Source organism: Anomalospiza imberbis, chromosome 17 (genome assembly GCF_031753505.1).
Source record: "Anomalospiza imberbis isolate Cuckoo-Finch-1a 21T00152 chromosome 17, ASM3175350v1, whole genome shotgun sequence".
In the NCBI taxonomy this organism is placed as follows: Eukaryota; Metazoa; Chordata; class Aves; order Passeriformes; family Viduidae; genus Anomalospiza; species Anomalospiza imberbis.
In genome coordinates this window covers 15830787-15851929 of record NC_089697.1, presented here as the reverse complement: position 1 = coordinate 15851929, position 21143 = coordinate 15830787, and the positions used below count along the sequence as shown (strand labels likewise).

At 57.7% G+C, this 21143-nt stretch overlaps 1 protein-coding gene across 6 annotated transcripts in view; it reads left to right on the top strand.

The window, feature by feature from the left end:
* DLGAP4 (DLG associated protein 4) overlaps window positions 1-21143 on the top strand; it is a 149634-nt gene that overhangs the window by 72937 nt on the left and 55554 nt on the right. For 3 of the 6 annotated variants that reach the window (XM_068208217.1, XM_068208216.1, XM_068208218.1), the window contains 3 exons: window positions 5448-5539; window positions 13772-14789; window positions 16066-16212. In XM_068208217.1, the coding sequence (XP_068064318.1) occupies window positions 13839-14789; window positions 16066-16212 (1098 nt within the window). In that variant the 5' untranslated portion in view covers window positions 5448-5539; window positions 13772-13838. Of the gene's footprint in view, window positions 1-5447; window positions 5540-13771; window positions 14790-15370; window positions 15425-16065; window positions 16213-21143 lie in introns of all 6 variants that reach the window. The other 3 variants (XM_068208220.1, XM_068208221.1, XM_068208219.1) reach the window with 2 other exon arrangements.

The following is a 21143-nucleotide window of genomic DNA, read 5'->3' as shown; positions in this document are numbered from 1 at the left end:
TCTCCCTCACTTTCAGGTCCTGTTGGTCTGTTCCACACACCCCTCAGAGGAAAGTCTTCCACCACAGGAAGCCTCTCTCGGGTCCTTGCAGTCCCGGTCAGCTCTGCCCCAGCAGAGCCTCAGGTGTGCCCTGCCCTCTCCTGGGGGCTCCTGTGCAGGGGTGTGGCACCAGTGCAGGATCCCTCCTCACAATTCCAGGCTGCCCAGCTTTACAGACACCCTCTCATGGGCCCTGAGGAGGGGACATGCCACCCCACTGAGGTCCCTCCACAGGAGCATGTGTCCTCCCTGCTGGGGGCACAGGTCTTTCACTGCCTGGAGGGAAAGGCTCAGCTCTGCTCCTTCCAGCTCCTTCCCCCATTCCTACACCAGGGATCTCAGGGTTGTTTGCTGCTGTTCCCATGCCAAGAACAGAATACCCCCACCCACAGTGCCCTCCCCTGCCCCCCAGGGCTGCTGGCCTGGCCATGCTCCCATCTCACAGAATCCTCAAGTTTGGAAGAGACCTTCAAGATCACCAAGTCCAGCCATCAACCTAGTCCCACCATAGGCACCCCTAAGCCACATCCCTGTGTGCCACATCCAGGTGGCTCTTGAACACTTCCACACCACCTCCCTGGGCAACTCATTCCTGTGCCAGACCACTCTTTAAGTGAAACTGTTTTGTGCAATATCTAATCTGAACCAGCTGAATAGAGCAGAGGTTATCTCAGTGTTCATTTAGTAAATTGGTGGCAGCAAATTTAATATAAGATCTTAGCAGAAGGGAGGGTGATGTTTCTTTCAAATGAAACATTTCAGGCACTCAAAGTCACTCTCTGCAAAGTCTTTCTCCTTTAGGAAATGGCTCCAAGGTCTAGCAGGTCCTCCTGTGTATAGAGTTAAAGGAGTGCTACTGTCAGGTCCCCACTCTGTCCCCAAGGTTCCTCTCAGTTGACAGTGGTGTGGGGTTTGACTTCTGGGAGTCATCAGGGTGGATCTTTTGCCTCAGCTTCTTGATGACTTCAACTTCCATCTTCGGCAGGATCGGTTCATGTTGTCCTTGTGTTCTACTGTCGGGAGAACAGGGAACAGCCCATTGTAACCTCATTTCCCTGCTGCCCTGCCCCAACAGGACCCTGCTGACAAGGCATCTGTGTGGGAGCCTTCTGGGCCTGGGGAGGGGAGCACTTTCCTCACAGCTCAGCAGGACTTCCCACCCTTCCCACCTTTGCTCAATTGTTCCCTCTGGTGTTTTCACACACATATTTTTCCTTCCGTGCCTCCTCAGAAGGATCTTAATCCTGTCTACAAACCTCCTCCCTTATGCTCAGCCATACCTCACTTGTGCTCTCCTCTCTCTCCAAGCAGCTTCTTGTCCCTCCCTGGAGGGGCTGCTCCCAGTTCAGCCCCCAAACATCCTCCAGGGTGATTCTTTCTGGGACACCCAAAGGAGCTCAATGCATTTGTTTTACACAGAGAAATGGTGCAGAGATTACAAGAGCACACATATATTTATTTTCATTAGTTCTCTTGCTGGATTTGCACAAAATGGTGTTATGGCCTGTTTCAGAAGGGTTGGCAATGTCTGTACCTGATCTTACAGTCTGTAAATCAGAGTGTCTAGTCTGGAGACAAGAGCAGGAGGGGACAATAGCAGTAGGGGTGACAGCAGGAGGAAGGGGCCCTTGTTCAGCAGCCCTTGCCAACACTGGGCATCTGCCTGTCGGGCTGTGCTCTGCTCCTCGCCCTTTCCCCTCTGCCCCTGTACCAGGCCTGCTCATCCCCCCATCCCTGCTGTGCTCGTGGGATCCCACAGGGACCCTCAGCCTTTTCACAGAGCTCTGGGTCCAGCGCTGGGCTGGCTGCCACGTCACTGTGCTTGCTCCCTGGAATGAGGGCTTCATCTCCTCTCAGGTTTACCAAAAGCAGCCATGGGTGGTTTGCTGAGGCTTGTCCAAACATGGAGGAGAAGCAGGAAGGAGCAGGAGGTGACAGCCCAGCTTGGGAGGGACCTCTCTTCTCACAGAGACCATCCCAAGATGCTGCTGTTTGAGCCTGTAACATTCCACTGGATTTTCCCAAGAATTAGATCCCAGCACACCTGCACCTGCCCAGCTCTGCTGGCCTTGCTCTGCTCTGGCTGTGACCACACCAGTGTGGCCCTGGACAGGCAGAAGGGGAAGGACCACCCTGCCCTCCTCATCTGCTCACTGGGCTGAAACCTCATTGCCTTCGTCAAGAGGCCCCAGCAGACACTGATGCTTCATATTTAATCACCAACCTGCAGCCACCTCTGAGGTTGGACCAGGAGCACCAGATCTGTCCTTTCAAGGCCTTCTCCAGCCACACAGAACCACCCAGGCTTCAGCAGGGCACGCTGTGGCCTCCTACCTTTGACCAAGAGGACAATAATCACCAGCTGGTTCTCCAGTGAGGCTTGGCTGTAGAACATCTGACTCCCCGTTCACCAAAATTGTCTTGAAGGGGCATCAGTTCATCAGCAAGACACCCCTGAGCAGAGAAGGATCCTGGATGGACCCTTGACTGCTTCCTCTGGCATCCTGTGCCCTCATTGCCTGGAAAATCAGGGCCCCAGCTTGGCCCCTGCTCCCCCACCCTTCCAATGGTCTGCAGACCCCTTCCCTGAGCTTACAGCCCCTCTCCTGTCCTTCCCTGCATCAGCTTCCATCCCACCCATCCCACCCCAGCCGTGAGCAACTTGCTCCTGAGAATGGCAGGGAGAGGGGGACAATGGAGGCAGGAGGAAAGGGACAATGGAGGTGTCTGGATGGTTGGTAACATCAGGTGGTTGGGCTGGTGACACAACTGTTCATTTGCATTTCCTTGGGCGTTGATGCTGATATTAATTAAAAGCAATTATGGTGCCATTTTCTCTGTGCAAGAACAGCATGCAAAGGGAAAAACAGTGTTCCACACCAAAATGCTTCTTCCCCTGGAGCTTCAGTGACCTTGTTCAGTTGGAGAAACCTGCTGGGTGAAGGGAGGCCTGGCACCCAGGCCCTGCTTCTCCCACCCATTGGGTGTGCCAGAGGGTGCCAGGACTGGCCTGTTCCTGGGGGCCCGAGGCACCCTGAGAGTGCTGGTGACACGCACTGACCTGACAGGTGCTGCCAGCTCTGGACAGGCACTTCCACCCCTACAGCCACCGCTGCTGCTACAGGTGCTGAATGCTTGTGGTAGTGCTTGTGCAGCCAGGAGGGTGCTGGGGGCATTCCTAGAAGGTGCTGGTGTCTTCCATGGTGGCCATCAGTGGCTTCAGTGGTGCTGCCTTACATCCCAGCACTGGTGGCATTAGAGCAGGGCACAGTGACAGTGGGTCACACAGTGGGTGACAGAGACAGGTAGGTGCTGACACTGGGGGCAGCACTGGCCATGGATCCTGGCTGTGCTGGTGTCTCTGCTGTCTGGATCATGGGCACAAACCCAACACAGCTCCCAGTGCTGGAATTCCCTTTCCCATGGGGAGTTGTGAGAGCGCTGGGCAGTGCCAGTGCAGTGCCAGTGCAGTGCAGTCTGTGGCACCTGGCCCTGCCACAGCTCATCCTGGCACAGCCAGGTCACAGTGCGGTGACTGCCACTGCAGGGACACCCCTGAGCCCAGGAATGTCTGCTTTGGGGTGGGGAGGTGTCCCTCAGGCTACAGCAGAGGCCTCCTGGGCTGGGTGAAGCCACATGTGCTTCACGTCTGTCTCAGCCATGGGCTCTGACCTCACAGCCCAGCAGCAGCAAGAAACTCAGGAGAGAGAGGGGTGTTTGGTGTAGGAGACAGGGGAGCTGTGGGGACACGTGAACGCCTTGCCTGGCTGTCCTAGGACACATCCCTTTGCTTTAGCCCTGCTGGGCCACGGAGCTAGTGGGAAGGTGATGAGGGTTTGTACCCAATTTAGGAGGCCAATCTGCTGACCTTCCCAGGCTTTCCATTCTTCTGTCTGTTAGGATATCCCCCTTGAGGGCCTTGGAGTGGACACAGTCCTCTTGTTCTCTGCCTGCACTGTGCCTCTCCATCTCTGCAGGCTTTGCTTCCCTGGGACAGGTTCTAGGAGGGCTGCTGGGCATGTCTGAGGAGAGCACAGTGCCTCTGCCACTGCCAGGCACCTGGGATGTGTGTGACCCCAGGCTAGAAAAAGCCCCTCTGTCTGGGTGGTGGCAGGTGGCACAGCGGGGTCTCAGTGCCCATCTCTCCATTCTTAGGACAAAGAAGTGCTGCCTCATCACTGAGCACCAGTTTGGTCATCTTCTGCAGTACCAGGGTGGGAGTCAAGCCCAGCACCTGGATCTGGCTTTCCTAGAAAAATTGCCGAGGTTTTTGTCCTTGTCCCAGCCTTCCATTTGAGCCAAGAAACTGGGGTTCACCTATTTTCACCCCTCTTTGAGTTCTCACAGACCTTCTCAAACCCAGATGGCTTCCTCCATTCAAGGAGGAATGAAAAAGCTGTCCTAGGAAGGCTAACTCCTCTTCTTGTTCCCATGCCATTCCCAGCCCTGCAGCAGGAGCTGCCCAGTTTGCCCCAGCAGCTCCCAGTGCAGGACAGGCTGTGTGTGCACACAAACCAGCCTGGGGTGTTCATCAATGCAAACCCCAACAGCATTGATTAGATAACTCAGGCCGTGTTCTCTGTGGGGTCAGTAGGGTTTTGGGGACACTAGGAAACATGGTGTGAGGGTTCCCCATATTTATTTAGCTGGCTTTTCACAGAGGGAGCATTTTTCCCGTGGTTTGCAGCATGGTTGAGTGGCAGGGAAAGAGGAACCACCAGGCTTTAGCTGCAGCACAGTAGCACCTAGTGACCAGATGGGAGACGTTGTGTGGGAGCTGCCGTGAGCAGCGCTGGAGCTAACGCTCAGAGCAGGTTCTGCAAGGGCAGTGCTGGGACACAGCAAGGGGAATACCAGAGGTGCCATCTGCCACCCTGGGCAGGGGGATTGTCCCCAGGATTGTCCTTCCTGCCTCCCCAGGCTTGGCTCAAAGGGGCCAGCCCAGAGGGTGAAGCACAGAGGGTGGCAGCCCCTGCCCAGACCAGTGGCTCCTGGCATGGCCACGGAGCGCAGGGGAATGAGTCCACGATAAACAAACAAGGGAAGGAAAGACAAACAGCACTTTCCCACAAAGGGGCTCTGCCCAGCCCTGAGCCCCCAGCAAGGAGCATTTTGGATGTTCTCCTCCCCACCTGGGTGGTCTCCAGCTCATCCTCTCAGTCCCTGTGACACCCAGAGGGATAAGGGGCCCACTCCCACATCTTTCCCTGTCCTGTTGGCACTGCCTCTGCCTCACTCTCTGCCATTTGCCTTTGCTGGACACAGCCTGGGTATCAGGCAGAGCAGTCAAGTGTTTGCAGCATTGGGTTGTGGCCTGGGATGTTTGTCAGGAACAAACTGATTCCAGGGATCACAGATGCCTCTCTGATCCCTGTGAGGACACGTCCCCTTTTCTCTCTGTCCCGCAGGTCTTCATGAGGGACAGCCCTGGAGCCCAGAGGGACACACGGCGCTCAGGATGCTGAGTCTGGCCTAGTGCCCGAGCCCAGCAAGCTGAGAGGTACGGGATGGCCCCAGGGTGGCTTTGGAGATGGCCCCGCGGTGGCTTTGGGGATGGCCCCGCGGAGACTTTGGGGATGGCCCAGCAGTGACTTTGGGGATGGCCCAGCAGTGACTTTGGGGATGGCCCTGAGGTGGCTTTGGGAGTCCCGAGGGGGCCAGGGGGCACAGCCCCAGCTCTGTGCTTGTGGCCAAGGGGCAGTGGAGCTCCTGCAGGAGCAGGCTTCCCTTCCTGCAGGGAAGGGAAGTTGGGAGGGTAATTCAATGACAGCCCTCCCTCCGTCTCCTGGCGAATCCTGCAACTCGCCCCTTGCAAAATAAAGTTATGAAATCTCCTGCCCATCGCTATAGTAACGCCACGCCTCCACCTGACCCACTTTGAGACAAAGGAAGTGTTCCCGAGCTCCGAGCGTGCGGAGCTGCGCACGGGCCCAGCCCGGGCTCCGAAGGGATGGCACAGGGAGCTGCTGACTTTTCCCACCTGCTCCTCTTTGCCCCGGGACCCTCAGGCTACAGGAGCTGCTTTGTTTGAGGCACTGAGCAAACCGAGTGCCAAGAGCATCTCCACCCTGCATCCCGAATGCAGGCAGGGCCCTGCCTCGCTTCATGGGGACATTCAGGCAATGGGAACATCTGCCCTGGAGCACAGTAAGGTCCTTGCTGAGCTGGTACTGCAGCAGTGACAGCCACGGCCTTTCAGAGCATCCTGTAACTACTCTGCCACAAACATTAAGGGCAAAGAGACAGAGAATCATGGAATGAGTTGAGTTGGAAAGGACCCACAAGGATCATCAATCCAACTCTGGCCCTGCACCTCCACCCCAACAGTCCCAGCCTGTGCCTGGCAGCACTGTCCCAACGCTCCTGGAGCTCTGGCAGCCTCGGGGCCGTTCCCATTCCCTGGGGAGCCTGGGCAGTGCCCAGCACCCTCTGGATGAGGAACCTTTCCCTGATCTCCAGCCTGAGCCTGCCTTGGCCCAGCTCCAGCCATTCCCTGTCCTGTCACTGGACACACAGAGCAGAGCTCAGCACTTTCCCCCAGTGAAGACTCCTGTGAAGTTGACCTCAATCTCCTCCTGTCCAGGCTGAAGTTCCTCCTCCTCAGCGTGGTCTTTGTGCCCTGGGAGGGGCACTGGGGCCATGGTCCCAGGGCTGCTGATGGCTCTGGCAGCACAGAGAGGCAGGAGGACTCAGTTTGGGCAGGGCGGCAACACAGGAGGCCAAGCAGAGTCTCTGCCTTGTCTGGGTCCCACGTTCTCAGTGCAAGGGTGGACACCTCCATCGCTGGGAGCCAGGACAGAGGCAGCTCAAGGGCAGCCGTGTTCAGGGCTTTGCATCCAGGGCCTTGCATCCCACACTCGCTCCATAGGGGCTGTACAGGCACTCCCTCACCCCCTCCAGGCCCCTTGAACACCACTGGCCAGAACAGGTCAGCTTTGGGCCAGAATGTTCTCATTAGCTGCTCTTCCAGCCAGCCAAGCTGAAACATGCCCCATGTGGTCACCAGCCTGTGCCCCAAGTGCTCTGCAAGGCAGCAGAGGCTGCAGGTGGGTTTCAAAGACAACAATCCAGCTCCCTGCCCTGGTCCTTCCATTCCAGCCACTTCATCAGCTGTCCTGCTCCCTTCCTGAAAATTCCCTTTCTTATCTGTCTCATTTGTCTCATTTGACCTACTTAATGCTTTGCAGTTCCTGATTCAGAGCAAATCCTGTCTCATGGAGAACTTTGGGAAACTTCTATTTAGGGATAGACAAATAGGTTGCAGAATTTCTGAGGTTTTGCTCCCTGGAGAGTTGATTATATTACCAGTGACATCTGCATGGAAATAAGTTCTCTGTCTCTCTCAGGAGTTCATCTGCTCCTCCAGCTTAGACAACACCTAAAGTCAAAAATCTTTGTCATATCACAACCTTTGACTTTCACAGCATTTGATTTTGCTGGTAGATTAAAACAAACAAACAAACAAACAAACAAACGAGGTAGTATTTAGAGTTCTTAAGATAAATTACTCCTTGTCATTTTGGGGTGGTGCTAGTCAGATCCCATCTCTCTCATCACCCCAGTGGGCACCAGTGGGCAGAGACACCCCTTGACCTGAAGAACAAGCAGGAGACCACTGGTGTTCAGCTGTTATGGGGCCTCAGGAGCTGTGTGTAGATCCCACATTCAAAGGGCACCAGCCACGTATTCCGACATGAGGAGGGATGTGGGGAAATCCTTCCTCAGGGACACAGCTGAGGGATCAGACTGCTGAGCTCAGGCTGGCACTGGGTATGTTTCAGCTGGCGATGGCTGCCTGGCAGGGCAGTGAGGATGGGCTGGGTGAGCCCCTGGACACCCTTAGGCAATGGGCAGACCAGCCCTCTAGAGGACTCCCTGTCCCCTAAGCAGGGATCCCAAAAAGGTGACACACTTGGCTTGCTGGAAGCCACTGTCCCCTCCATTGCTGTGCTTGGTTCTCCTGGTGGCACTGTCACAGTAGGTGGCATTAACTCTTCCTCAGGAGCCCCTGCCTTCATCTCAGGACGGGCAGTGCTTTCTGCTGCCCATCCCTGGGGACGGGCTCTGCCCCAGGACGGAGCTGTGGGGGCATCCCGGGAGCAGCGTGGCGGGAGGATGCTCTGTTGTGTAATGAATTGTTCCGAGCAGCAGCCAGCTATTTTTATCGGCCACGATCAGATTGTGAACTCTGAATCATCATTAATGCAGGGCTCTGGCAGGCAGCGGCCCCCAGCACCACATCCAGAGCTCCTGCTAATTCAGGGAACGCTGGGCTCTGCGTGGGCAGGAAAACGTCACCTGCACCACAGCTCACAGATCCTTTCAGCTTCCTGCAGCAGGAGAGGGGAGGCATTTTCCCCCTGCAGGTGGCAAATCATCTCTCCAGATTCCAGCCCATTGTTATCGTGCTGCTGGTTCCAGGTAAAAAAGCCTCCTCTGTGTTTGCAGCCAGCCTGGATGGCTGGGCCGGGGTTTGCCTGGGGGATGTGGAGCCCTGGAAGGGCTGATGGGCAGAGGGCAGGACCAGCTGACCCCAGAGGGTGCCCTCAGCCCTGTCAGTCCGGGACTTGCTTCCTCCTGGGGGATGTGTGCTCTGGGCAGTCCCGTTTTACAGGCTGCTGCTTCTCCTGATGTGGCACCAGCCTCTCCTGAGCATCACCCAAGGGGCTCCTAATCCTTTCTGGCCAGCCCTGCCTCAGTAGCACATGGAATCAGGGAACCAGAGAATTCTGGAATAGTTTGGGTGGGAAGGGACCTTGAACCACCCAGTCCCACCCCCTGCCAGGGGCAGGGACACCTCCTACTGTCGCAGGTTGCTCCAAGCCCCGTCCAACCTGGGCTTGGACACATCCAGGGATCCAGGGGCAGCCACAGCTTCTCTGGGCACCTTGTGCCAGGGCCTCATCTCCACTTGGAGAGCTCTTCAAGTGTCCTTTTCTGGGCCAAGGCATTGCTCAGCTGTGGCAGCCGTGGCTGCATGAGCAGAGCCGGGTAGCCAGGGAGGGGACAGGGAGTCCTAGCATGGCACGTGTGTGCCAAGGGCAGGGGCAAAGGCAGCAGGGAGGCAGCAAAGAGCTGCCTGTGGAGGGTGAAATGAGCCCCCAGCCCAGCACTCCCTGGTTCTTCAGGACCCCTGTAACACCCTGTAACTCTTCTGGCTACAGTCCCAATGTGCACATCCAAGGAGCAGAAATCTGGGTGAGTGTGGGGTGCTCTCAGAGCTCCCTGGGATCTGGCAGGCTTGGTGAGAAGGACTGAGCCCTGCCCAGGGCCACTGCCATGGATTGGGCAGGCAAATGCCAGCCAGCTGCAAAGAGAGATCCTGGAACAGATGGGAGCAGAGAGCAGTGAGGTGAGGCTGTGAGGCTCGTCCTGCTGGCCCCTCCTTGCTGAGAGAGGGCCGGGAGTCTGCCCTGTTCTCCGCCTTATCTGTGCCCTCAGGATAAACTGGTCCAAGGTGGATTTGCAACATTTAAGACAATAGCAATAGGGCAGCATCTCCTGAAATCCTGTCCACTCCAGAAGTTGAAGAGGAGGGGGCATAGTGGGCAATGGCATCAGTTTGCCCAATTCCCCTGTGGTGCAGAGCTCCAGCACAGAAGCTGATCACAGCCAGTGGTCCCTGTGGTCCCTGACATGGCTGGTGACCCATCCCTGGAAGTGTCCAAAGCCAGATTGGTTGGGGCTTGGAGCAACCTTCCAGGTCTAGTGAAAAGTGTCCCTGCCCATGGCAGGGGGTGGGACTGGATGGGCTTTAAGGTCCCTCCACCCCAAACCAGTCAGGAATTCTGTTCTGTGGTTCCAAGCCCTGCCTGGTGTCTGGAGCTGCTGGAGGTGCTGCTGGAGGTGGGTTGGGTGCAGCTCACCCAAACCTGCAGGCTGTGAACCAGGCCCAAGAACCTGCCTCTGGCTGGGGTCTGGTACACACAAAAGTGCCATAAATCAGCTCAGGTCAGGTCAATTCATCCCCTCTGAGCATCAGCAAAGCCACTGGGAAGAGCAAGGGCAGTCCTGAGAAAACAGACTGAGGGGAACAGATGTAATGGGGTGAAATCAGTCCCTTTCCATGCGTTCAGCGGTCCTGTCCTGGCTCTGGCAGACCCTGCTGTGACCTTCTGCTGGACAGGTCTTCTCCTGGTGCCCTCCCTGTGGTGCAGGGCTGACCACCCCTGCTGGGGTGTCTGGCTCAGGGCAGGGTCCCTGACACAGCAGGGACACTGGGCAACTGTCCAAGGAGACAGCCCTTGTCAGTCTGTGAGCTGCAGGATCATGGATTTGGGAGATTTAGTTTCAAGCTTTTTTCATCAAGATGGTGGGGAAGATCTTGCTGGACTCTTCCCTTCCCTGACCCCATGTCTCAACAAAGTGCCAGGGATTGCAGAGAGTAATTGAAATGTAAGAAAACCATTTAATTCATCTTAGAGGGAAACCAGCTGACAGAGGAGGCAGCAAAGACAGCGTGGTGAGCACTAGCACGTGCCCAGCAGCAGGGATGCACCTCACACCTCCCTTGCTGCCAAGGGAGGTGTTGGAGTAGGCAGGACAGGCAGGAGGATCAGCCCCTGTGGTAGCCCCACAGGACAAGGGAGCAGTGAACTCTGCCATAACAGAAGTGAGTGTCCACCCTTGGCAGGGGGAAGCCAGTCTGGGAAAGAGGGAGCACCCTGCCTTCCCCTGCTCTCACCTTCCCACCCTTTCTGCTCCTGCCCCTCCAAAACTTTCTCTTCTCTCTTTTTCCACTCATCCCCCAGCCCCTCAGGGTTTCCTCCCTGCCCCTCTGCCTCTCCAGCACCTGGAGCCAGCCTGACCCTGGCCCTTCTCCTCCTCCTGTGCACACTAGATCTTCACTGCATGCCATTGATCTACATTTCTTAATTCCATTTCATTTCCCTACTTCTTTTGATTCCTAAGGTAGTTTATCTGGAGCCCAGTAAGCACAAGGCTGCCTTAGGAAGAGATTCCTGCTTCAAATATCACCTGCTCTCAGAAGGCAAAGATGTATTTACTATCACTATCCAGAGACATCCCTTTGTGATCAAATCAGGGTGTGGAGTCTCCTCGGGGAGCCTGGTTCCTGTGAGCCTGGTCCCGCAGCGTCCCTCGGAGCCAGGATGGCCCTGGGCCCAAGGGAAGGATTTTACTGGGATTCCAGAGCTGGGGCAAGGAGGGGAGGGAGAGTGGCCGTGGCAGACAGAGCTGAGTCTGGGTGGTGTTCAGGGAGGATTTGAGCTTCTGCCTCCTGCAGGGCTTCCTCTCCAAGGTGTGCAGGTGGAGCTTGGTCATCCAAAGCCATCTGGAATTCAATTTCCTACACCCCATCCTTCCCTTCTGCCTGGAGGGTTTCCTCTGGGAACATCACCTGGGGCTCTCTGTCACTGCTCTGAGCACTGTGGGTGCCAGCTGGCACATCCTGAACCTCACTGCTGGCACCTCCCAGCCAGTGCCACCCCAGATCCACCAGCCCAGTGGGTCCCATGGGCAGGGGACTCCAGGGGGCTGATGCTGCTGGAGAGCACAGCGGGAATTAGGATTGCATCCACAGGGGAATTAGGATCGCATCCACAGGGGAATTAGGATCGCATCCACAGGGGAATTAGAATCACACTCACAGGGACCAGAAGCAGCTGAGCCCCAGTCAAGGCTAAGGCTGCATTTGGTGTTTGGGCAGAAAGTTCAGGTCTGGTGTCAACACTTCCCAGCTCAGGCCATGTCCCCATCCTCAAAAGGCCTGGGCACTGTCTGTGTGGGGGAAAGGAGCCAATCTTCGCCCCCAGAGCAGCACAGCCGAACAGGGGCAGGGCACAGCTTGGAGGTGGAGGCAGCCGGGGCAGCTCAGTGGCAGGAGAGGAGGAGCCACTCCCAGGGACCATGCAGCCTCTGCAGGGCCCGGGTCAGGACCGGACAAGCCCGATGGGGCCCCGGGATGCCCGGGAGCAGTGCTGGGAAGTTGCCATGGGTGCAGGGGGCTGTGGGCAGTGCCCCAGGGCAGGTGGGCTGAGGTCAGAGTGGGCAGGACCCTCGGAGCATGGCTCAGAGGAGGGGGACTGCGGTCTCCCTTGGGGCAAGATGGGAAGACCAGGCTGTGCTCGCTGAAGCTTTAGAAAGCCCAGCTTGGCTCTGCCAACCCACTGGGAGTGACAGTTAAATGGAGACTGCAACGCCCATCAAGCCATGGAATAAATTCCCCTTCGTTTTGGTTTGTTTTGGTTTGTTTGTTTGGGGTTTTTTGGTGTTGTTTTTTTTTTTTTTTTTTGGGGGGGGGGGTGGGGGCGGGGGTTTGTTTGTTTTGGGTTGTTTTGTTTTGTTTTGTTTTAGGGTTTTTTTGGGGTTTTTGTGCTTCCAAACAATTATTTAAAGCTCTGGCTGCTTTTCATTATAATACATTTTTCCCTGAGTGAGGAAGGCAAGCCTGTCGATTCCTGTCAGCCTGCAGCGGTCACTGACTCCACTCCCACACCACTTTGGCCACACTGCACATGGGGGACAAGTTCCTCGAGGAGACTGGAGACCAATTCATGGCTAAAAGGGAGAAGCCAGGAGCACAGACTGCCAACCCTGCTCCCCGCAGGGACATACCATCTGCATGTGTTAAAAGTCACTCTCTCTGTTTTGAGCAACACTCAAACTAAATCAAAAAGGAACTAAGAAACTAAACTATAAGGTAACAGGAAATAAGAGTTCATCTATACACTCTGTGATTTTAAGTGGGTTTTGAGTATGGAAAATCAACTTTTTGATTGACAGCTCAACTCATGTAAATGTTCATTGATTTTTCTTTTAAGCGAACCCAAAAGGTTTGTCATTTTTCCCTGTATAACACAGTAAAGATGAGGATCCCTCTGAACCGAGCAGGATGGGGCAAGACCAGTGGGGAGATGTTCAGTGAGGATCTCTCAGGGGATCCCTCTGTCCCAGCTGCCTTTCCACCACCCACAGGGATCCCGTACCTGCTGAAAGGAAGGGACCAAGCCCAGCCCCTCACTGTGGCAGAGGGCACAGAGGGGCTGGCTGGGAGGGTGGCACAGGTGACACAGCTCCCCAGGAGTGGTGAAGCCCAGCAGGAATCATCGTCTGAGCAGTCAACAGCTTCCCAGGTCAGGCCCTGAGTGCTCAGAAACACCTCAGCTCTTATGGAGCTGCTGACACACTGTGCTCCAGGGCAGAACCTGCCAGGAGGGCAGCACTGGCTGGAGAGGAGCTGTTTGCCATCATGTCACATTAGCACAGCTGTGGGAGCTGTGCCAGCCCCGGGATCTGTCACCTCAGTAACACCAGGCACCCTGCAAAGCTGGGGTGCTCAGCTCCAGACTGGCTGGGCTCAGCAGGACCTGCTGGGCTTTCACAGCAGGCTTTCCTCCAGCTCCCCGAGCAGATGGGACAGAGCAGGGACCTGCTGGCAGTGCCTCTGTCACGCTGTTCAATACCCACGTGCAGCACCAGAACAGCAGCAGCAGTGTTGTTGAGCAGCTTGTGGCTGAGCACTGAGGCACACGAGCACTGCAGCTGCAATGGGAATGTGAATCCTGCCCCTCCTCTGCTGGGCCCTGCTCTCTCCAGCCCCTGGTGTCACACCCCTTCTCCTCCCCTCCTGCCTCTTCCATCCTGCTTCTCTCATTGTCCCTTAACCGTGGTGGCATTTGCTTTCAGAGGGGAACAGGGATGTGCCCCCAGGGAGGAGTGGGCTGCCAGAGGGGCTCCCAGTGGACTCTCAGCATCCTGTCTCTTCCTCCAGCTGCAGGGAGGTCTGCGAGGGCTCTGCCACACCGTCCCTGAGCCATGGTCTAGGAAGCACTGGGACCATGAAGGGCTTAGGAGACAACAGGAGCCGCCATCTCTCCGAAAACCTGGACTCCCCTCAAGACTCTCTTTATGCCCCCCAAGACAGAAACCCTTATCTCCTCAGCCCCACCGACTCCTTCACCATGGATCCCCGATTCCCGGCCCAGAACACCGTCCATGGCGACTGTCTCCTTCCGCTCAACAACCAGATCTCCAACAGCAGCACTTTCCCCCGCATCCATTACAACTCCCACTTCGAGGTCCCGGATGACAACCCCTTTCCGAGCCATGCCCAAGCCACAAAGATCAACCGCCTGCCTGCCAACCTCCTTGACCAGTTTGAGAAGCAGCTGCCCATCCACAGGGATGGCTTCAGCACCCTGCAGTTCCAGCGGAGCGACGCGAAGCACCGGAGCGAGAGCCCGGGGCGCATCCGGCACCTGGTGCACTCCGTGCAGAAGCTCTTTGCTAAGTCCCAGTCTCTGGAGGGCCCCACCAAGGGCAACGTCAACGGGAAGAAGGGGGCAGATGATGCCAAGCAAAACCGGAGGAGCAAGAGCAAGGACCGGGCGAAGACCTCCGAGCCCAAGCGCAGGACCAGGTCCAACATCTCCGGCTGGTGGAGCTCCGATGACAACCTGGACAGTGACACCTGCAGCTACCGCAACCCCATGGGGCTGATGACGCTGGGCCGGCAGCCCGACCACAGCCAGCCAAAGTACTTCATGCACGCCTACAACACCATCAGCGAGCACATGCTGAAATCCTCCAAGAGCAATAACGACCTCAAGGTCACCCCTTGCACCAATATCCCCATCAACAACGACTCCAACTACATCAAGCGGGGCTCCTGGTCCACGCTGACGCTCAGCCATGCCCGGGAGGTGTGCCAGAAGGCCTCCGCCACCATCGACAAAGCCTTGCTCAAATCCAAGTCCTGCCACCAGGACCTGGCCTACCACTACCTGCAGGTGGGTGCCGCAGGGGAATACGGGGTGCTCTGTGCAGGGAGAGCACAGGAGATCAGGGACATCCTCTCGGTGGGCACCCGTGTGACCTTATCAAACATCTCCAGATGGTTCAGCTGCCACCTCGGGTCTCACTGCCAGGAGAGGGCTGGGGAGGGTCCTGGGAACAGGCCCCTTCTCCTCCTGTGGGGACACGGGTGCTGATGGGGTCTATCTCCCACAGCTGCAGCACAGTCCCAGCACCCCCACTCCCACAGCAGCATGTCCCAGTCCCTGTGGAGGGGACATGCCACCCCACCTCCTCTGCTGGGTGTGACCCCATTTCCTGCAGGCCTCCCACATGTCCCCACTGCCTGCCCAGGCCCTGCAGGTGCTGGGGGACACTCCTGGGCAGGTGGGGATGTAGTTGCCCCATGTGGTTTTTTCCCCTGAGTGCCCACACAGCCGGGAATGCTGAGGGGCTGTGAATGCTGTCCACGTCTCACTGGACACAGCTCCCCAGGCTCCCACGGAGACCCCTGTGCCATGGGCTGAAGGTCAGCAGCGCTAACTAACGCTCCCCCCTTATCTCCACGCATCGCAAGGATGTGCCAGCGTGCCCGGTCAGCCCCGCTCTGCCTGGCTTCCCCGGAGCACTGGTAGGACCCGCAGCCACCTCGCTGCTCACCCGCGGGGTAGGGCTGGGGCAGCAGGGCAGTGCCAGCCCCGCTTGCATGGCCTGCATGGCTGATGCTGGTTTGGAACCCCGGCACCCACAGCTCCCAGTCTGCGGCAGGCTCCAAAAAGGCGCTGGAGCGGCGTGAACCTGGTTGTGCCCTAGAGAGAGGAATGAAAACAAATAAGCCAGGCCTGGATGGGGGGAGGAGGGGACCAGTCTGTGCATGTAAATCTCTAGCAACCTTTTAGTGCAGAGGTGCCAGGGGCTTCCCTGGCTGTGCCCAGCAGAGTTAGAGGCTTTAAAAACTGATGAGTTATTGAAGCATACTCAGCTTCCGATACCTCACTGGCCACGGCTGCAAATCAAATTTCCAAGGGACCGAACTGACTGCATCAGGAACACCAGCAGGGAAAATGATCTTGGCCTGGTTTCTTTTTCTTTACCCCTGCTCCTTCCTGTTAAGCATTTGAGGTTAAAGAGCTGCAGCCAAGCTCTCCAAGGACCCTGTTCCCTCAGGCTGCAGCACCAAGCCCAGCAGGCAGCCCCGACAGCCCCTGGGCTCTGGGGGGCAAGGCTGCCCTGCTCCTTCCCCCCATGTAATGAGCCTCCATTTCTCGACAGCCTGACGCAGGGCTGTGGGCACAGCTGGGTGGCACGGGCCTGGCCAGCAGCTGGGCCGCCCCACCGCTCGGCTGGGAGGACACAGCTGCCCTGCGGAGCTGGGACCAGCCCCTCAGCCCTGGGCCGACCGACGCAGGCAGCGCCCAGGTAGGGATCGTGTTTTGAGGAGGAGCTTTTGCCCAGTTCCCTCCTGCTTTGATCCTCCTGGGACCACTGGCCGGGGGCTCAGCCAGCACCACCAGACTTGGAGCGGGCAAGGAGCAGCCAACAGCCACAACGGGCATGGCAGGAGGGGCACAGTGGGAAACCGGGGTGTGACCAACATCCCCAGTGCCTGGGGCAGGCCTCGTGCTCGGTTCACCAGCAGTTCACCACCAGAACCAAGACCCTGGGCACCCAGTCCCAATAACATGATGCCTGGTGCCCTCACAAGCTTGGGCTCAGGTGCTTGGGCTCACCTTGTCCCCAGGTGTCCAATGTCAGCCCCAAAGATCAGGACACAGGGCTCTGGCACCTCACAGGAGGATGGGGTCATTGTATCCCAGCCCCTCCTTAGCACAGGAGAGGCGATGGAGAAGTCACCTCTGGAGCCTGTGTGTGGGGAATGTCTTTTTGCAAGGCCACATGTCCCCTTCTCACACCTGGGGACAGAGCGAGCCCACTCCCTTTGTGTGCCAGGGGGAGGAACAGCAAGGATCTGCTTCCCAGTGCCTGGGGGACACGGGGGCCCTGCCCTGCTGCAGAGGGGGCTGCTGCCAGGCAGAAATGCCCAGTGGGTGCCAGAGGTGCAGGGACATGAGGAAGGGTGGGAGTGGGATGGGGACAAACAGGACACCCCAGCCTCCAATGCTATTCACCTCTCCTGCCCCATTTGAAAGGTCTGGGTATTTTGGGGATTCATCAGCAACTACTGGGGGTCCATGTGATGTTTCCAGGCCCTGGAATCATCCATACCCAGATGCTGTAGCTGGTGATTGCCTAGTTCCAGGTCCAGCCCTGTCCCATCACGGTAGGGGTCTCTCGGATCAGTCCCTAGGATGACACAGCTCCATCCTTAGAGTACAGTCTCCAAGGAGGGAGGCTGTGCTCCCCATCTCCTGTCCCCATGTGCCCCATATGCAGCTGAGAGCACAAGGAAAGAGACTGAGAAGCTCCTTGGAGTGGGAGATGCCCCAGGCAGGAGTGAGCAGGAGCTGTGGATCTGCAGACAGCACTGAAGGGACGGGCAGTGTGGTGGCTCAGAGAGGACAGTCACCATTAACCTGATGCATCATCCAGACCAGTCTCCCCAAGCCCACCTACAGTCAGACCACCCCAGAGCTTCCTTAACCCCCAAGGAGCCCTGAAAATAATTCATCATTCAGAGTGGGTGGCCTGTTCAGTGCCAACAACTCCACAATGCTGAGTGCCTCACACCAGCCCCACCGAGCTGCCATGGACCAGGAACACAGACCAGGTCCTTCCCAGAGGGTGCCCTGCCAGAGGGACAGCCCAGCTCCAGCTTGCTTTCTCGAGGACATGGCTGAGCCCATGGCTGAGCCCATGGGACAGCACAAGGGACATGGCCACCGAGGGAGCAGCACTGTGCCCGCAGCAGTGCAGCCTGTGCATGGCCCATGCAGCCCTGCAGGGCTCAGCAGGGCGTTCCTGTGCTGCATGTCTGTGTGTGCGGGGCTGGGCTGCATGGCAGAGCTGGCACTTGTGTGATGGAAACCCTGTTTGCTCCTCGAGTCTCTTCCCCGTGACCTGCCCCGAGTGGAGGGAGCGCTGCAGCTTCTGCCACAGCCCAGCAGTGGAACTTTCCCCATCCCCCCCTCCCCATTCTGTTAGGGCTCCAGGGACTGGGGGATGCCCCCAGGGAAACCTCCCCTGTGGCCCCTTCCTTTTTCCCTCCACGCTCGGCTCGGCTCGTGGCAGGAGAGCAGCAGAGCCAGGCGGTGCTGCTGGTTGGTGACTCTGCAGCACCTGGTGACAGCGCAGTGTGGTGGCAGCCCAGCTCCAGGGGTGGACACGTGCCTGGATCCCACATCCCTGCACCACGTGGCACCACATGGATCTCAACTGGGCACAAGGAAGGACCTACATCCTGCAGCCCCCAAGTTCCCCATAAAGTCTCCAGACCTGGGCATTCTCTTACTCCCGCTCCTTCCATGGCACCCAAAGCACGACGGGCAGAGCCAAGGCCGCACCTGAGAGAGCAGCAGGAAGGGCAGCAGAGCCCCACCACCTGTGAGGAGCTGCTCCGTGCCTGGCCTGGGTGCCCTCATGCCCACGTGGGCATGATACACCGTCTGTGCTCAGAGCCCCAGGTGTCACCTGCCAGGAGCTCTGCTCCCAGGAGGGGCTGCACTGGCCACTGTCAGGTCTGTCCTTGATCACAGAAGCTGCTCTGGGCTCATCACCCCTGTCACAGACCTGCAGACTCTGGGACAGGCTCTTCACATCCTCCTGCAGAGAAGCACCCCAGAGGACCCCGAACAGGACCCAAAGGATCTGCACTGCTTTTGCAGGGCCCCGAGGGCACCTGCTTGTCTTTGCAGATGTGACACTTAGGAAACACTTGTCCTGCTCGCTGTCCCACGGGAGTGAGAGCTGTGGCAATCCCAGTGGACAGTGTACAGGCAGAGGTGGGACATGCTCTGAAGCGGGGCAGTGGATTCAGGGGTGTCCTCCCAAGAACCTTCCTTCCCTTGACTGCTGAGCTGGAATGCAGAGCACCTTGAGAGCAGCTCTGTGTCCTGCTGCCCTGCCAAGGCACAAAGCAGAGGAGAGGCAGGGAAAGCAGGATTAAGGCAGCTTGGTGAGAGCCATGCACTGTTGTGATGCCCCAGAAATGCTGTTCCTGGGAGAGGGACAGGTCCCAGTGCGGCAGGCAGTGCTATGGCTGCACCAGCAGAGAGACACGCCCTGGAACTGTCTTTGTGCCTCTGTGCCTAGAGAACCCGAGGCCAGGGGGCAAATGCAGAAGCCATGGCAGAACTGAGCAGCCCCCAGCCCGTGCCCTCGAGCAGTGGCAGCAGAGCAGCTGCAGGATCCTGAGGTCTGAAAGCCCCCACTGCCCCACACCATCCAGCACTGGCCCTTCACAGGGACAGCCAAGCAGTCCCTGTCCTGCAGTCCCTGTCCTGCATGGCACATTTGGCTGCTGACTGGCCCTGCCCTCCTCAGCCAGGGGCTGCAGCCAGCCCTTCCTGCCCCTCACCAGCCCGGCCTGCCCACTCCAGCCCCATGCTGGCCCAGACCCCACAGGCAGGAGCTGCAGCTCAGCCTGAGGAGAAGGCAGGCAGCAAAATGCAGTCGCCAGTCAGAGCTGACACCAACGTGATCAATATAAAAGTGATTCTCAGAGTCCTTTTCTCCTTTAGAATGGGTGAGAGCCAGGCATCCCAGTGACCTGTGAGATCCTCCCAGTGGCAGGACTCAGCTGGAGCCAGCAGGGTCCCTCCTGGCCCCAAGACCACCAGTACAGACAGAGGCAGCACTCCACCCTGCAGGGAAAGGGTTCTCAGCTCTTGCATTTAGCAGGACCTGGCAGATGACAGCCACAGCCCCTGAGCTGGACAGTGCTGCGAGCTTGGCCTGGGAGTCAGGGCCAAGCATAAAGATGGCAGGAGCAGAGTGGAAAGAGCTGGGAGAATCCACACCAGCAGCAATGGGTCCAGGGAGGCCTGGCCACTGTGTGTGCCTCACATGGGAGACTCATTCCACTTGGGTCCCAGCTGGATCTCACACACCTGGATCAGCCCAGGCTCCGTTCATGCCCCCAGGAATGTGGGTGCTGGGTCGTGGGCACACTCCTGTCACCAAAGCAGCCCCAGGGGTGCTTTGGGGTCTGTTCCACAGAGTGGACACACAGAGCAGGCTGGTGGGACATGGGCTGAGTCCCTGCTCCTTCGGGAAGGAGCAAGTCCTCGGCTGTGGGCTGTGGATTGAGCCTGCACCTGGACACAGCCTGCAGCCTGCAGATCTGAGCCTCACCTGGAGGTGCTCCAACCCAGCAGCATCAGACACAGCCTCAGACTGGCTCTGGCTCCCACGGAAGCCCTGCTGGGAGCAGGGATGGGAACAGGCTCCTCACAGCTGCAGCACAGCCCTGCATCCCCAGAGCACTGTGTGAGCTACGGCTGCTCAGCCCCACAGCTCCCTGGGCAGCAGGGCAGGTCCAGCAGTTCTGTCCAGCACAACCAAGGTAGAATCTCATGTCAGCACAAGCTGTGCTCAGCACAAGAGCTGCCACTGCTCCCCATGATATCCCAGCTGCTGCCCCAGTCTGGGTGGCCCTGGGCTGCCCTGGTGTGGCATGGACATTGCTGCATCCTCACGTCTGACCTGGCTGCTCCTTGGCCATGTCCTCGAGGGCAGGACAAAAGCCAGCAGCAATCCAAGTGAGCCACAAAGCCAAGGCTTTCTCCTGGAAACCTGGACTTCCCTATCTTTCTCCTGACTTGTCCCACACCACATGTGGCTCATCCTGGTCAGTCCTGGGCACCTTGGCTCTGACTCTGGTCCCTCCCAAACCCTTCACAGGATGGGCAGGCAGGGTGGTGGCTACTGTGGCTGCTCAGTGCTTCAGGCCTCCCGTGGGACCATCAGCTCACTCCTGTCTAGTGAGGGAACAAGAGACTGTGTCTGCCTTAAATTAATTGTGCAGTTGTCATCTTGGTGAGGTTAGAAGTGCTTTTCATGCCCAAGGTGCTGCTCATCTCTCTGCAGAGGGGCCAGCACAAGGTCTGTGTGCCCAAGCTGCTCTAGAGGGACTGGTGAGAGCCTGACTTGGTTTCAGAAAGTAACTTCAGCCACTCAGAGTCACATTCAACTCAAAACCTTAAAGAGCCCATGAAGGTCCGGGCTCTGAGCCCCAAGCCCTGCTCCACAGCAGCACTTTTATATTCAGTGATGTGGTCAGTGCGGAGAACACCCAGGTCCAGCCCTGTCCCAGTGCCCCACACAGGCCCAGTGAGACCATCCCCTCCTCCCCCCGTTACGCCTGGCATCGTGCAGCTTGTCCTGGCTGTGTGAGCATGTCTGGGATGGAGGTGTCCAGCAGCAGGGAATGGCTGTGATGTGCTAAAACAGAG